The sequence below is a fragment of the Lacerta agilis genome, chromosome 2 (assembly GCF_009819535.1).
Source record: "Lacerta agilis isolate rLacAgi1 chromosome 2, rLacAgi1.pri, whole genome shotgun sequence".
Lineage (NCBI taxonomy): Eukaryota > Metazoa > Chordata > Lepidosauria > Squamata > Lacertidae > Lacerta > Lacerta agilis.
The window spans coordinates 101,306,322-101,323,960 of NC_046313.1; the positions used below are offsets into that span (position 1 = coordinate 101,306,322).

The window sequence follows — 17,639 nt, forward strand, 5'->3', positions numbered from 1 at the left end:
GGGGGTTTTTGTGGGGGCGGGATTAGGCTGTATGCCTGAGCCCCACTTCTAATTTCTGGATCCAGCACATATTCAATCGTTGGAATAGCCAGGCCAGACTGGTAATGGCTTAATAAGTATGGGTTGCTAATAGAACAAAGAAAGTGGCTCCATGCCAGAGGTAAAATGGATGGGCCTCCCTCCCTCAGCTGTCTATTAGTTATAAAGGCAAAAGGCCAGAGTGGAGAATTGAATGATGTGACCTAGAAGTAAAACAGCAAGCTACAGATAGAGCAGGCATCTCAATCAATGTTTATTACGGCAAAACAGCCAGCGCAGAGCCATGCCTGGTTTCTGTTGGGAGCTAAGGCTATGGCTAAGGGAGAAGCAAGACCGCCTTGGGACGTTAACACAGTGAACACCTCCATCGCAGGGCTCAGGTTGTGTATATGTGTAAATAAGCCATCTATCATAAAGACACCACACACCACAGTCTCCCCTGTGCCACATTGCAAAGGAAACACGAACCCTGGGTGAACCCCTGGAATCTTGCACCGCTCAAAAACAGTGTGAAATAATAAAAACCAAGACTGCAAATAGATCTGGAGGTCACCACCACTGTTTATCTGTATGCTGTCTCCCCATAGTAAACCCTGCTCGAGGCGATTCACGTCACGATTCATCGTCATCATAATACAAAAACAGCGACTGGGACAATAGAAGGACACTCACGGATGCACGCTGTGCTGGCACGGATGTCAGCCAGAGGGTTGCGGTAGTAGAAGGGCTTGCAGAGCTGGCAGTGGCGGCCCATGGTGTTGTGTTCGCACTCGTCGCAGACCCCGCCGCTGGTGTTGCCCGTGGCCAGGTACACGGCCATGTCGAAGTGGCACTTGTGGGAGTGCTCGTTGCAGTTGCACTCTGTGGAGAAGCCAGGGGCAAAGTTAATGGGTGCCGCAAACTCCTGCTTATTCCGCTCGCTCCTCCTTTCCTGTGACCTGAACTGCACCCATGTAACAGTATCATAAACCCGTGGGCTAGGCTGCCATTGCTGAGGCTCTCACCTGCCCCATGTCCATGCTGTTTGTGGTGGCTGCTGCTGAAGCAGGCTTCCCATAGGCATCTGGTTGGCCACTGTGAGAACAGGATGCTGGACTGCACGGGCCATTGGACTGCACCGGCAGGACTCCATAAGAGCCTGCACATTTTAATCATTTTTTTCAAAAATGATAGGCAAGGCTAAGGAACCCCCAATGCCTGCATAAAGAAGTTTTAGCAAAAGGAGATGAAAACCAGAGGACAGGGAACTCTTGTTCAGTAGGCTGTCCAGGCCTCCACATAAACTTTTCTTCCACTTGTAAATAACTGGAATCATGACTGTTTCATAGCCCTCTCATAGCTGATTAGCTTTCCCAGCACTACCAAGCCTCTGCTACCTATCTGCCCAAAGCCAGGGGGTGCAGCCATTCCCAGACATACCGGCCCCACTCCCCCAGGGAAAGATCTCCTTCCATTGGCTCCCACTGCTTCGCCACCCAATTCCCCACACCTTTTTGGCACGCGCAAAAAACAGCCTCACCTTTGCAGGCGTGTGGGTTGTGGGCCTCAGCTGCTCTCCATGGCAACTCCTGGAAGAAGTCCTTGCAGAGCTCGCAGTTGAGGCCCTTGGTGTGGTGCTTGCACACGCATCGTCCGTGGATCTGGGGCAGAGGAGACTGGTGAGAGGGGCATCCAGAGCCTTGGCACAGCCCAGGGAAATGAAAGCAGAGTGCCGCTCAGCATGGAGATATTTATAAGAAGGACCTTGTGCGCCTGGGTGCTGCTGAGTAGGCCCCATGTCACCCGGAGCCCAAGACGGCGAAGCGTGGCTGATGGCCATATAGTCAGAAGCTATGTGAACACAATCCTGTAACAGTTTCTAATAACCCTTGAAGAACACAAGCAGCCTGATTTGTTTGAAGAAGAAGAAGAAGAAGAAGAAGAAGAAGAAGAAGAAGAAGAAGAAGAAGAAGAGTTTGGATTTGATATCCCGCTTTTCACTACCCAAAGGAGTCTCAAAGCGGCTCACATTCTCCTTTCCCTTCCTCCCCCACAACAAACACTCTGTGAGGTGAGTGGGGCTGAAAGACTTCAGAGAAGTGTGACTAGCCCAAGGTCACCCAGCAGCTGCATGTGGAGGAGGGGGGAAGCGAACCCAGTTCACCAGATTACGAGTCTACCGCTCTTAACCACTACACTACACTACACCTAGCCAAGTCATCCTGTTAGGACAATGACTTCTGCCTGCACAAAAGGACTTCCTCTCCCTCTCCTCTTTCTGTGTGCCCCCCCCCGTGCCTCCCCGCCCCCAACAGATCTGTTCTGAGTTCCCGCCCCCCGCCAGCCCTCCAAAGCATATGGGGGAGGAATGCAGGGGGCAAGCATGGAAGAGGAATTCTCATTGCACTGGCAGAAGTCCTTGCCTTAAGAGCATGACTTCACCAAATACAACCCTAGGTTTCTAGGTCTGATGTTTGTGAAGAATAAATAACCCTGAATAAGGTTTGAGAATTACTTAAACCGTAAAAAAAAAAAAAAAGTTTCTAGGTGGAATTTCCACTGGGCTGGAAATTTCCCTCTGTATATGCCTTCTCTTTCCATCCCAGAACACACCCACACCGGCTCTGCAAGCTTAAGAATGAGGTTTTCTCAAACTGCAAAATGGATTCCAACAAGAGAATCTGCACTTCCAGCGGATGGAGATTGTGCTTTCGGCACAGTAATGCTGGATTCTCTACACACAATTGGGAGTCTGTGTGTTGCATTCTCCCGATAGATTTTAATCTGTTCATATCAGTTTATTCTCAGTTTTTTCTGATCTTAAATTCAGTTCTCTACATTTCCACATCCATTTGTTGTTATTGAGTTGTTGTTTTTTACAGGAAGAAGTCCTCATGAAAATTCATTTTTAGTGTGCATTTCGCCCGATGTGCAAATGTTTGCAAGCGATTTCTCCCACTACGAAGCATGTTATTATTAATTTTCTGCATGTTATTTTCACTAACGTATTCATTTTGAAAGGCGTACTTTCCCCTCAGATCTGCATTATTATATAAATTATTTGGCTGGAGAACTGTATCGCAAGCTCCCTACACAGTGGGGTCCACATACTCCAAATGAAAAAGCCAAGCCCAGCATGGGAGCTCCGACCTCTAAGTGTACCTCCCCTTGTCCTGTCTTCCTAGCTATAGGGCTGCAACCTGAACTCCCAGCCTCAGTCTCCCCCAACACTGATAAGGTCCTTACCATGCCTTCAACTCTGCTTGGCACTCCAGCCAGGGGGGCACACTCCGAGGCGTGCCCATAGCAGAAGCAGCTCCCACGCAGCACCATCTCGTACACGGCGTAGTAGTATTTCTGCAGCACCTGATGCCGAAAGTCGAGTAGGTTGTCGCCCAGAGTGTGCAGCTTTGTGAAGTTTACTCGCAGGTTGGTGACGCGCAACAGATCTGGTCAGGAGGGAGGGAGATGTTTTGGTACAGAGCTTTAGCTCCTGGACTCCCTGTAGCCTCAGACACACCCCCCCCCCCAATCTCAGGCTGCTCCCCTGGATTCCACACAGATACATCTGCCCCAACTGCAATAAAACACGTCTCTCCTATATCAGCCTCTACAGCCACAGCAGGTGCTGTAACTCCATAACAGCTTGACTTTACCCCCGAAGGCACACTCTTCCGTTGTCTCCCAAGACAGACGGATGCCAGCGACAACAAGAACGTGTTAGGGCTTCAGCCTTTCTTCATTTTAATTGGTAGAGAGCATAGGAGCCAACTCCTGGAAGCTGAGGTCCCTTCACCCGCCCCCAATAAAATATTCTGAGGGGGTGCACCCACCCCCAGTTGATGGACATTGCTATTTAAATGGTATGTGTGTGCCGCATCTTGTGATTAATTATGCTGACCTGCCCCCCCCTCATTTTATCCAAGTTGGCACCCCTGGTAAGAGAGTGCTAAGGGCACAATTGTATATACAATTGTGTGCTATTGCAAAAGGGATTGAGAAAATAAATAAATAAAGATGGCCTCGCTTTCTAACAATGATTGGTGCCTTTCATTTGTTTCTCTGCGCAAAAATTCTATAAATACATACAAATAACAATGTACAGAAGTATAATAACACCATACATAGCTTACATAATTCAAGGTCTCTTTGCTTCCTAAACTATTAACTGTTCTTTCTCAGATACTGTACTCTTATTATTCCCAGATTCTCCAACAATTCAATCCAATTAATCACAAACCAAACAGGTTTTTTTTACTGAAATATTCTTGAAATAATTTGTTCCAACTCCTTTTCCTCCACTTTCTCTGTATTTTATCCAATAAATCACGTTTGCATATTTAACTGAAGTCCAACGTTTTTATTTCCCGCTGCCTTACTTTTGGTACTGCCCCTTGTTTCTCCTCATACTGGGCTACTAACATTTTTTGCATCACCATCATCATCATCATCATCATCATCAGTAAATCAAATATACATTCTTGCTCCCTCTCCAATCCTTTCATTTGTCAAGCTGTAAATTCTCTCACACTTCAGACACTGAAATTTGTACTGCTTTTTGGTAAAGCAAAACTTAATTCAAATTAAGCAAATTCATTCATTTGTAAGCAAGAAGATGATCAAATAAATACCTTTAAACAGGTTGCAGCAATAGTATATGCCAGGGGTCCCCAAACTAAGGCCCAGGGGCAGATGCGGCCCAATTGCCTTCTCAATCCGGCCTAAGGACAGTCTGGGAATCAGTGTGTTTTTACATGAGTAGAATGTGTCCTTTTATTTAAAATGCATCTCTGGGGTATTTGTGGGGCATAGGAATGCGTTAATTTTCCTCCCTTCAAAATATAGTCTGGCCCCCCACAAGGTGTGAGGGACAGTGGACCGGCCCACGGCTGAAAAAGTTTGCTGACCCCTGGTATATACTAATGCTATATGCCAGAGACAGAGAGCCTGTGGCCCTTGAGATGTTCTTGGACTTCAACTCCCATCATCCCTGAGCATTGGCCATGTTGGCTGGGACTGATGGGAGTTGAAGTCCAACAACAAGCAAAATTCTACAAGTTGCCTACCCCAGATATTATTCTCTTCTTCTTCTTTGGCGATCACTCGTGGCCGAGTAAAATTGTCTTCCACAAACACGGTTTTAACAGTGAGTCCATAAATGACTGTGGAGGCCAATTCTGGATCCACGCGTCCTTCCACAGTGGGGACATTGGTTTCCGGGCGGGAGTTGATCATGGTGAGAGTTTGCCAAACGTGCCTTCCTCTTAGCATGTTAGTTCGAGCGTCTTCAAAGCCCATGACACCTTTGGTAAAGGCTGTTCTCCGACTGGAATGCTCGCAGGCCAGTGTTTCCCTGTTGTTGGTGTTTATACTACATTTTAAAAGATTTGCCTTGAGAGAGTCTTTGAACCGCTTTTGTTGACCACCAGCATTACTCTTACCATTTTTAAATTCGGAATAGAGTAGTTGCTTTGTTGTTCAGTCATTCAGTCGTATCCGACTCTTCGTGACCCCATGGACCAGAGCACGCCAGGCACCCCTATCCTCCACTGCCTCCCGCAGTTTGGCCAAACTCATGCCAGTCGCTTCGAGAACACTGTCCAACCATCTCATCCTCTGTCGTCCCCTTCTCCTTGTGCCCTCCATCTTTCCCAACATCTGGGTCTTTTCCAGGGAGTCTTCTCTTCTCATGAGGAGTCTTCTCTTCTCATGAGTAGTTGCTTTGGAAGACGATAATCAGGCATCCGCACTACATGACCAGTCCAACCAAGTTGATGTTGAAGAATCATTGCTTCGACACTGGTGATCTTTGTTTCTTCCAGTACACTGGCATTAGTTCGCTTGTCTTCCCAAGTGATGTGTAAATTTTTTCGGAGACACCATTGATGGAATCTTTCGAGGAGTTGGAGATGGCGTTTGTAAGTGGTCCACGTTTCACAAGCATGCAGTAAGGTTGATGATCTCTGCGCATCTAAGCTTTGCTGTTTTGATGTCAGTGGAGTCCCTCCATCTGCAACCTCTCAGTCTCTTTCTGTCTCTCTCCGAGTGCTAATTGCTCTGGTCCTTTCCCACCTCACATTCACTCCCCGAGGGCTATGGTGACTTTATGGTGCCATCTCACCTCCCAGATGCCGCATGTTTGTAAGATTTCCCTCAATCCCTGACCGTGCTTATCTCCAATAAAAGTCCCACCTCTAAGGGCCAGTCCCTTTCCCTGCTACTGGTAGCAGGTGTTGTCGTGGGAGCAGAGGCGCCTACCTGACTTTCCGGTAAGTAGGTGAGATGCTGCTGCTTAACGGGAGGCGCATGGTACACAGAATTGTAGAGTGGGAAGGAATTGCAAGGGTCACCTAGTAAGAGGTGGATTTAGAAGCATGCAACTGGTGCAGTTGCACTGGGCGCAGGAACTACGATGCAGAATGGAAGACGAGAGGCGGCAAATTTTGGTGTCACACAGGGCGTTGCTGAAATTTGAGAGCCCCAGGGTCTGACACTGATCTAGTCCAGGCATACCACAGAAGCCGATCCAGCATTCCAACCAGTACATTTGCACCGCAATGCACCTCCCCTTCACGGTAAGCAACATTAATTCACCTGCTTGGAGGTCGGGCAAGTGCTCCCCCCCCCCCAACTATGCCACCCGCTGCCACTTGTCACATTCATACCTTGGATTTCCTGGCTGTATGGGTCCTCAACTTTCACCGCCGGATCCAGCACTTTGAAAATCACCTACAGAGAAAGGTTAAGGTGTACATGCAATTTTTACCTTAATGGAATAAATAGCAGCTGGGGGGGTGGGGGATTTTCATCAGGAAAGTGGTTTGGGAGGAAAGGGTTAAACCCTTCCTCTCCTCCCACAGCTGATATTTGCTACAATTTAAAAAACAAAAGATAGATCATGGACCCCTGGCATTTTGGCCAGTTAGGCCCCAACGCATGTGTATCCATCTAGCAAAACTGAAAGAGACTATTCCATTATTGCATCCATCAAAACTTATTTACACTGCCAAATTTATCTTAATGCTGCCAGCGTTTTCAGCCATACACAATTATTTCCCACATATTCAATAAACGTTTCCCAATCTTCTTTATGTTGATTAGTTCAGATATCAAGGTTCATTATTATTCCACAAAATGTATACCTCTTTAAAAGTTACTGTAAATCTCATGACCTAGTTTTGCAGATGTGAGGGAGTGCAGCAGGTGTTGTTAATTGAGCTGTAAATGTAGTATATAAGGAGCGTTGTGTACTCCTCTCTGTACCCTGGTGGGTGGGTCACGGTTTGTGGGGTTTTGTAATCTTAGTATAACTTCTGTTATTATAATTTCCTTTTTCTATAATTAAAAACCAAGCAAAGGACCTGTTTTTGCATCCTCTTAATTATTTTAAATACGTGTAGTTTCCTCAGCATATCTTCTGCGCAGCAGTTGCTCCGCTGAATTTTCATAACACTTTAAAGGTATGTTCTTTCTTGTTCCCTTATTCTACATTTTAGAATATGGCAGAATTCAGCATTTCCCAAATTCATCCCCATATTAAAAATCTGAATTTCTGCATTCAACTTCAAGATAGACAAATTTTGATTAGTATCTGGCTAGGAAATTCTAAACCTTGGGGGTGGGAGATTAAGGTGGCTCTGCTCCTTAATCCTACTTTAGCAGGGTAGCACTGACCTCGCCATGGCTGGAGGGCTCAATCTCGGAGTATCGCTGGTCACAGATCGCCTGGTTGACATGTGTTGGGACTTGCATGGGGACGCCAGGGAAGAGCTTGGAGCAGTTGAAGGCAAAGTAACGATAAACCTTCCAGCTGTGCCCGAAATCTGACGAACGTTCAATCAACATGGCCGCTGGGCGGAATGTCTGCATGAGAAAAGGGGGCAAAGTGGAGAGTTCAAGTTTCAGCGTTCCTTCTCCAACCAATCTGCCCCCCTCAACCGCAAAAAAGCAACTCTAAATAAAAAACATTTCAGCAAAGCAAGGCAGGTGCTTGTGAACAGGAGAAACTGGGTTTTCTCATTGCGGGTTCAGAGAGTTTTCAAATGCTCTGCAGATTCCACACGGGCAAGTGGAGGAATGACGGCATTTTAAGTTGCTTGTGAGCGAATTTTTTGCTTTTAGCATCTCAACTCCTCCAGCATTCCTCCGGGATTCTGGGACAGGCTTGTCGTGTCATCCGGATCCAGGCTCATGGTTTGTTTCTCTCCAAACTAGCCACCAACGGAAGCCAAGGTTTGTTGTTGGTTTACCACCACAGTGGTCATATTGTGAAACGTGACTTTGCATTTAGCGCACAAAATATGCAAATAGCAGCCACTGTGAAGGGGGGAGGGCACTGATCATTATCAGGATTGCCGCAGGGAGACAAGAAGGAATTTAAGGAAGGGCTGCAACTCAGTGGTGGAACATCTGTTTTGGGCTGGCGGACAACCATGTTTGAAATCCTGGAAAGCTGTTGCCCATTAGTGTGTTAACAGGACTGAGCTAGATGGCCCAGCAGTCTCACTCAGTAAAAAGCAGCTACCTATGTTCCTAACCCTTTCCTTCCCACTGCAATCCCAAAGAATATCACTCCACTAATCTGTTATTTGCATCAGCACCCAATCCCTCCATTGGCACTATTTTAATGCCACACCTAGTTAGGCACAGAGATCCATCCACCTTCGGTGTCACCTGTAGGTAGGCAGGGTACCTACTGAAATACATGAAGAATGCCACCGCTGTCTTAGTATTAGAGGTAGCGGTGCTTATTGGGTATTTCGTCAGTAGTGCTCCTGTTAGTTCCTATAAAGGCATCCAGTATTCATTGCAGTGCTTCCGCCCTTTCGGTAGATATCTCAGTACCTTAAACTTCATTATGAGGTGCGTAAAGTGGAACTCTGCTTCCAGGTCCAAGGAGATGCTGACCTGTTCTACACCTGTGGTGGTAGTGAGAGAGAAGGACAGAAGTTAGACTATGAGCACCCCTCATTTAAATACATCGTGGGAGAGGAAATTTCCCTCGATGCAAGACTTACACGAGCCCCATTTTGGCCTGCAAGGCTGTTTTCCCTAAACCACAGTACCACACAGGGCCGTCTTAGGCAGATCGGCCATCGTGGTGCGCCGATCCCTCTGGCGCCCCCGACGTGCCGCCTCTGGGGCCACCTCCCTCCCGCACTGGCTGCCCCTCGGGAGGGGGGTGGATGAGCAGGGGATGAGGGGCATGGCGCTGGAGCGGCGCGGGGCTCTGCACGCCCTTCCAGCGCTCCAGCTGAGGCTCCCCATGCGGGATGGGAGGCAAGGGCGGCCGGCTTGCAGCCCGCCTGGGAGCGGCATGGGCGGCAGCAGCTGCACCGCCGGCGTGCGCCCATCCGCCCGCCCACAGGGGCGGGGGCGGGTATACTCGCAGGGGAGGCCCTGGGGGGGCCGGCGCCCTGCCGCACCGCGCCAGTAGCCCCTATGGATAAGACGGGGCTGGTACCACACCCACCTGCCCCACACCTGACATCCTATGTGACGTCAGGTGTGGGACAGGTACAGGCACAGCTGGATCACAGCTGCACCACTGAGCTCCCTGTGAGGAACTGACTGCGTAGTTGATCCCTGCAGAAAGCAGTCTCAAAAGTCACTTCCCATCAGCTGATAAGCAGTGACTTCGAAACTGCTGATCAGTGGCGCTTTGGCAGCCCCGGATCTTTGCAAACCCAGCCTGGTGCTTTGAACTCCCAATCATTCTCAACTGATGTCATTACGATGTCAGGCGATTGACAGGTGGGCAACCCGCCCACCTGTCCAATGTGGGCCATGATGGGTTCTGGCCTACCAGGTAGATCAGGTAAGTTATGTTCCCACCTTCCCCTGTAGGTTCGCTCACTCCTATGCCTTGAGTGAGTGAGGCTTGGCTTAGATACATTTGATCACAACCTTGGAAATGGTATAAAAGAGGTATTATTATTGCTTGTGCTTATTCCCCCTGCTTCTCTGCTCTCATTTTTCCCGTTCTGCTTTGGTTTCTGAGTTCTACTTCCTGAGGCTTCAAATCCTGAAAAACCTGTTTAGGAAGAGACCATAGTAGGACCAAAAGAAAAGAAAAGAAAGGATATGTGTGCCTGCAGAGAAAAACAGCTCTGCCATGCTACCTCCAAGACTCTGAAATAAAATCACCTAGACTCATAATCTCTTGATAAAAATCACTTGTTATAATAGAGATTTATGAGTGCATCTCTGGTTTGGGCCTGGAGCACGGGAGGTTAACCCTTTACACTCAAGCATGTTTCCAGATTAAACATCAGTGTCCAGGCTACCTCAGTACTTTGGCCACCTCATGAGAAGAGATGACTCCCTGGAAAAGACCCTGATGTTGGGAAAGATGGAGGGCACAAGGAGAAGGGGACAGAGGATGAGATGGTTGGACAGTGTTCTCGAAGCAACTGGCATAAGTTTGGCCAAACTGCGGGAGGCAGTGGAGGATAGGGGTGCCTGGTGTGCTCTGGTCCATGGGGTCACGAAGAGTCGGACACAACTGAATGACTGAACAACAACAACAGTCCAGGCTGAACAATGGGGGTGGAGATGATCCTTCAGGTATACAGGGCTGAAGCCACGTAGGGCTTGAAAGCTCAACACCAAAACTTTGAATTGTGCTCAGAAATGTACTGGCCTAAAATGGTAAAGGTAAATGATTCCTGGACGGTCAAGTCCAGTCGAAAGCCAACTATGGGGTTGCGGCACTCATCTCGCTTTCAGGCCGAGTGAGTCAGCGTTGGTCCACAGACAGCTTTCCGGGTCATGTGGCCAGCATGACTAAACTGCTTCTGGCGCAACGGGACACCATTTACCTTCCGCCGCAGTGGTACCTATTTATCTACTTGCACTGGTGTGCTTTTGAACTGCTAGGTTGGCAGGAGCTGGGACAGAGCAACGGGAGCTCACCCCGTCACACGGATTTGAACCACTGACCTTCCGATCAGCAAGCCCAAGAGGCTCAGTGGTTTAGACCACAGCGCCAACTGCGTCCCGCCAGCCTGCAGTGATTGGGGCTGGGCACATTCTGGCCTTATGAACATTAGAACATATTTGAGTATTTCCACACTAGATATTGAATGTGGACTTGCCATGCTTTGTTCACTTTTTTTCCAGGGCATCCCACACACAAAACCATTGTCAAATCATTGTCATCCTGTGTTTTCTGTGTGGTTTGTCTTTTACATGGAAGTCCAACTTTTTCAGAAGAGAGGAGTAACTCAGTCTCCACTGGTGCATTCGATAAGGTCCAAGGAAAAGGACTCTGAATCTCTTATTATTGACACTTACCATTCTCAGACTGCCACCAGGTCTGCTCACCATCCTGACCACTCAGGTAGATGACATTCTGAATGTGGTGGCTCTCGCGCAGGGACGGGGAGCGCGAGTCACAAAGGAAGCATTTCTCAGAGTCCTGTCAAGAGAGCCATAGTGGATTGAAAATCAACAAAAGCACTATGTAAATCCTCAAAGATAATGTTCAGGGTTTTTGTTTGTTTGTTTGTTACAAATTCTGTTTGGTCATCTGCTATATATTTTTCAGTGATTGCATTAAACCTATTTGTCAGGATAATTGTCAACATTTGGAAATCCTGGTTTGAAAAGGGTGATAGTTCAGTAAGGATTTTACTTTAGTTACATCCTTCTTGTTTTGTATTATTATCACTTCCATTTGCTTCTTCCCATGTCTTTTTTTTTGGGGGGGGTCATCTGGTTATCGATCATAAGCTAGCTTAAGTGAGAAGGAAAACGAAATAAATAATTGTAAAAGAACTCTAAATGTTATTGGTTGGGGGGGAGGGAATCCTCAGAGAATACCCCCTCCCTCACAGATGGAGTTATTATCACCTATAATCAGAGGAAGACACAAACCACACAGATTTGTGCTTAAAAGCTCTGGGTCCGAGTGATTTCTTGTTTTGTTTTGTTTTTGTTCTGAAGCTTTCCTTTGAAAACCCGCTCTTTACTTCCGGTTAGGTGCCGAGTCAATGGCGGACGGGAGTCCGACGGCTCCGTCCTCCGTTAGGCGATAGGGATCTCCGTGCCTGCGCCACGGGTCCCTTAAAGCCACGGGAAGAGCGTCCCGTGGACCGACGGCTTCGTGGGTCCCAGACGTGCTGTCTCCGCTCCTGATTGACCCTCGTAAGGGGGAAAATCAGGCGAGCGGAGCCCCAGCACGGGACTGAAGAAGCGACTGCCTGCGGAGGATCAAAGCAGCGATCCCGCCAGACCTGAGCACCCGGCACTTCCTACACAGAAACTTCCAAAGAAACTCTGTAAGTTAAAATACTGGATTATTTTACAAGTTTAAAGAGCACTGCTTGCAGAGGAAACTGCAAAAGGAAGCCTGTTCCCTTTGAACTGTTTGCGCGAGCTTGGTAGCGCTAAAAGATCAAAGCCGCGACTAACGGGAAAGTTTTGCGAACTCTGCCAAACTTTTTAAAAGTTGATTAAAAGTTGCTTAAAGGATGTTTAAAGACTTAAAAACAGTTGATATGGCAAAAGAAGAAGCCCCTCACCCTCTGGATTAGGATTCCGGGTCAGTAGCGGGCTGTGATATATTGTTGCCATTTTTTCTTTGTTGGTGTTTCAGTGACTGTTTACCAGTGGAGACATTTTGACTTCTTTGTAACCAGATACAAGTTACTTTTTGGACTTTGGTGGTAACACTGCAAGCTAGAAACTGTTACTGACTTGGGCTATATGAAAACAAACCCTTCTTGGCTTTAAGGAATTTATATTTTAGAAAATTTAAACTCTTTGCCTAAAAGCTGGATTTTTGGGACTGGTGTGGGCTCCTGGCTCAGCAGTCTCTTTGTTCTCAGAATTGAGCTGCTGGCCACCTGGTGTTTACTTTTGGGACTGTTGGCCTTCTGCTGTGAATGTCTGAGATTGTTACCACAGCAACTGGAGTGACCTTGAGATTACAATTGCAGAGCTCACAGGAGATGGACACTAGATCAAAAACAGCTGGTTCTAGCTCTGCACAAAAAAGAGGCTCTGTTTCCCTAACTCTACAGGAACAAATGGAGAAATTGGTTGTTAGTGTGGCAGAAATTGCAGCAGGATTGAAAAGCGTCACTGAAGGGTTGAAACAAACACAAGATCAAGTTTCATCAGGAAATACAGCAGTGAACTCAGCAATAGAAAAATTACAAGCTGACATAAAAGCTGATATTAAAAATTCTACGCAGACCCTGGAAAAATCAATTGGGCAAATTGAGGAGAACGTAAGGAAGAACAGAGAAGAAATTAATAGAATTGGGCAGGAGGTGACCACCCTGAAAAAGGACTCTGAGGAAATTAAAGTGGTCAAAGAAAAAATAAAAAAGGTGGAGGAAAAATTGGACAATTTGGATTTGGAGCAGATAGAGAATATTGGAACACGACAGAGAACTGTTGAAGAGTCTCTCGCTTTTCTGCAACTACATCAGAGAGAGGGCAACATCCGTCTAAGGGGTCTTCCAGAATTGGAAGGGGAAGACCTAAAAGCTTATATTGTGAAGCTATTTTCAGGATATTGGGAGCTAGAAGAAGTTAACGTCTCAGCGCGCATAGTGAAGGCCTTCAGATTTGGTCCAAGAGGTTCCAGAGGAAAGAAAAGCAACAAAACAGTCAGTGACTGTTTGATTGTGCTACACGACCGACACGATAGGGACTTTTTTCTGGATTTGCACTATAGAAACAACCTGGTGGTAGAGCAGAATAAAGTAATTTTTTATAAGGACATCCCCAGATTTTTCCTGGACAAAAGAGTTCCTTACAACGACTTGGTGACTGAGCTCAGAAAAAGAAAAATTCCCTTCAGTTGGGAATTTCCAGAAGGCCTGGCATTTACGTTTGAAGGAAAGAAGATAAGAATAAGGTCCTTGGCGGAGAAGCAAAAGTTTTTGGACAAGCATCAGGAACAATTTAAAGGCACACCACTCGATCCAGCACAATTATACAGGTTCCCAGCGGAATTTCCACCACCGCCGGGACTACCAAGTTTACCAGGTTCAAGCCAGGATCCAGAGAAAGACAAGAAAGGAGAAGCAACTGGAGGAGAAGAATAAAGAAAGGAAAATGGCGCTCAAGCTAATGACATGGAATGTCCGGGGATTGAATCAGAGACCAAAGAGACGCAGAGTGTTTTACAGCATAGAAAAGAAGAATTTGGATATAATATGTCTACAGGAAACCCACATAGCCCGACGTCATAGAAGATTACTACAGAACAAAAAACTAGGCCAAGAGTTTATATCATCGGACAAGGTCAAGAAGAGAGGAGTAGTGATATATGCAAAGGAGAAATATAGCCCAAGACAGCTTTTTAAAGATGAAGAAGGGAGATACATCGCAATTGAAATTAATATACAAGGCGAAAAACTTTTGATTCTGGGACTTTATGCACCAAATGATGGAAAGTCAATTTTTTATAAGAAAATACATGATCTGCTGTTGGACTATTTGGATTACAAATTAGTTTGCCTTGGAGACTTTAATGGTGCAGTTTCCACACTAATGGATAGATCTCAAAGAACCAAATTAACGAATGATGGGAAACTCCCAAAGACTTTTTTCGAAATGGTGGATAATTTGAATTTGGTGGACTCTTGGAGATTAAAAAACCCTACAGATACAGAGGCAACTTACTTTAGTGAATCTCAGCAGTCATGGTCGAGAATAGATTACATTTGGATTTCGAATGAATTGGCTCCAAAAATACAAAAGGCAGAAATTGGTCCTAAAACTCTTTCAGACCACAATCCGGTACAGTTAAATTTAAAAATGATTTCCAAGGATTCTTTTAGATGGAGAATGGATGACGCTTTGATGAGAGACACCAAGCTAGTAGAAAGAGCGGCGAAAAAGATGAAAGAATACTTTCAGATAAATTGGAGTTCCGAAGTGGAGAAAAGAATTGCTTGGGATGCAAGTAAAGCTGTAATGAGAGGATTTCTCATTAGTGAAAAAGCAAAAAAGAAGAGACAACAAAATGCAGAAATGGAGAGATTGTTGAAGTCAATCAAAGAAAAGGAAAAAGAATTGAGAGGGCATCCCAGATGTGTTAAAATCCAAAAAGAAATTAAATACTTGCAATCCCAATATGCTAATATAATGAATCAGGACATCGAATGGAAAGTGAAAATGATGAAACAAAGAACATTTGAATCGGCCAATAAGTGTGGAAAACTACTAGCTTGGCAATTGAAGAAAAGACAAAAGGCAAATGTCATCAATAATTTGGTAGTAAATGGAAAAAATGTGGAGAAACCGGAGGAAATCAGATGGTGTTTTCAAAGATTCTACAAGCAACTGTACAAGGAGGAGAAGATAGATGAAGCAGAAATAGACCGATTTCTGGAAAAGAATGGATTGCAAAAAGTCCCAGAGGAAAAACTAGTTACTCTCAACCACCCAATATCGACACAGGAGATAGAAGATGCAATAAATAACATGCAATTGGGGAAGGCTCCAGGACCGGATGGATTAACAGCGAAATATTATAAGACATTGAAAGACTGGCTATCGCAGCCGCTAAGAGAAATTTGCAACAAAATACTAGAAGGAGATAGGGCACCAGAGACGTGGAAAGAAGCCTTTATCACACTGATTCCAAAACCAGATACTGACAAGACTCAAATGAAAAATTATCGTCCAATATCCCTTTTGAATGTGGATTATAAAATTTTTGCAAATGTATTGGCTACAAGGCTGAAAAGAGTGTTGAAAGACTATATACATAGAGATCAAGCAGGTTTCTTGCCAGGAAGACAAATTAGTAATAACACGAGAATTATTGTGGATATTTTAGAAAAACTGGAGAGAAACATAAACACAGATGCGGCACTACTGTTTGTTGATGCAGAGAAAGCATTTGATAAAGTTTCTTGGATATTTATGAAAAAGAATCTGGAAAGGATGGGAGTTGGAGAGAACTTTTTGAATGGCATTAAGGCCATCTATACAGAACAAAGAGCTAAAGTAATAGTAAACAGTGTGATATCGGAGGAGTTTGAAGTAGAAAAGGGAACAAGACAAGGGTGCCCTATTTCCCCTTTACTTTTTATTACGGTCCTGGAAGTCCTCCTAAATATGATACGAAAGGACAAACAGATAAAAGGAATTCGTGTGGGAGAGAAAGAATACAAATTACGCGCCTTCGCAGACGATCTGATGTTATCCCTGCAGGAACCGGAAAGCAGTGTCCCCAGAGCCTTGGAAATAATTGAACAATTTGGACTTGTAGCTGGTTTCAAATTAAACAAACAGAAAACCAAAGTTTTAGGAAAAAATTTGAGTGCAGAACAAATTCAAAGAATACAGGAAGGCACTGGCCTCAATTTTGTCAAAACAGTAAAATATCTAGGTATCAATCTCACAACCAAGAATTTGAACCTGTACAAGGACAACTACGAAAAACTGTGGATGGAAATAAAGAAAGACATGGAGATATGGACAAGATTGAAATTGTCGCTAATGGGAAGAATTGCCGTGATAAAAATGAATGTCCTACCAAGGATGCTGTTTTTATTCCAAGCCATACCAATTTTGGACAAACTGGATTGTTTCAAGAAATGGCAAAAGGACTTATCAAAGTTTATATGGCAGGGCAAAAAGCCAAGAATCAAGTTTAAGATTCTAACAGACTCAAAAGAGAGAGGAGGCTTTGCCCTGCCGGACTTAAGACTTTACTTTGAAGCAGCAGCCTTTTGCTGGCTAAAGGATTGGTTCAAACTAGAGAACGTAGATGTATTGGACTTGGAAGGACATGATAATATGTTTGGCTGGCATGCATACCTTTGGTATGACAAGGCTAAGATCCACAGAACTTTTAAGTCCCATATAGTTAGAAAATCCTTGTATCAGGTCTGGATTAGATATAAAGACTTGTTAGAGAGAAAGACCCCTAGATGGATTTCTCCAGTGGAGGCCAAAGCCTATAAGAGACCGAACATGTCTGCAAACTGGTTAAGATATATGGACATATTGCAGCAGGAAGGGGACTCTTTTAAGCTAAAAAGCTACGATCAAGTGAAAAGCCAGGTCCCCGACTGGCTGCATTATCATCAGGTATATGAAACATTTAAAATGGACAAAAAAGTTGGTTTTCAAGTAGAAAAATCAAAACTGGAAACAGAACTGATAGAATCGAATTTTAAAAACCTTTCCAAAATGTATAATCTTTTGCTAGAGTGGCATACGAAAGATGAACTGGTTAAATCGTCAATGATAGACTGGGCGAAAGATGTAGGACATAATATTATGATGGATGACTGGGAGAGATTGTGGCAAAAAGGTATTAAATTCACTGCTTGTCATAGTTTAAGAGAAAATATAATGAAAATGGTTTACAGATGGTATTTGACACCAGTTAAGATAGCTAGGATGAATACCAAAATGTCAGATGTATGTTGGAAATGTAAACATGCGAAAGGTACCTTTTTCATATGTGGTGGTTGTGCCCAGCGGTAAATGCTTTCTGGGATAAGATTTATAATGAACTCAAGAAGGTAATGAAGGTTACCTTTTGTAAGAAACCAGAGGCATTTCTTCTGAGCATAACTAATGAAGAGATACCCAGTCAGGATAGAGTGTTTTTTATGTATGCCACAACAGCAGCTAGAATCTTA

At 45.1% G+C, this 17,639-nt stretch overlaps 1 protein-coding gene across 3 annotated transcripts in view; it reads right to left on the reverse strand.

Moving 5' to 3' along the window:
- The window catches only part of LOC117041976 (laminin subunit beta-2-like), a 70,472-nt gene that overhangs the window by 37,111 nt on the left and 15,722 nt on the right, over nt 1-17,639 (reverse strand). For all 3 annotated transcript variants that reach the window (XM_033141390.1, XM_033141389.1, XM_033141391.1), the window contains exons 4-10: nt 11,314-11,437; nt 8,863-8,936; nt 7,693-7,881; nt 6,684-6,747; nt 3,265-3,467; nt 1,559-1,679; nt 712-900 (exon numbers count right to left, since the gene is read on the reverse strand). In XM_033141390.1, the coding sequence (XP_032997281.1) occupies nt 712-900; nt 1,559-1,679; nt 3,265-3,467; nt 6,684-6,747; nt 7,693-7,881; nt 8,863-8,936; nt 11,314-11,437 (964 nt within the window). The remainder of the gene's footprint in view (nt 1-711; nt 901-1,558; nt 1,680-3,264; nt 3,468-6,683; nt 6,748-7,692; nt 7,882-8,862; nt 8,937-11,313; nt 11,438-17,639) is intronic.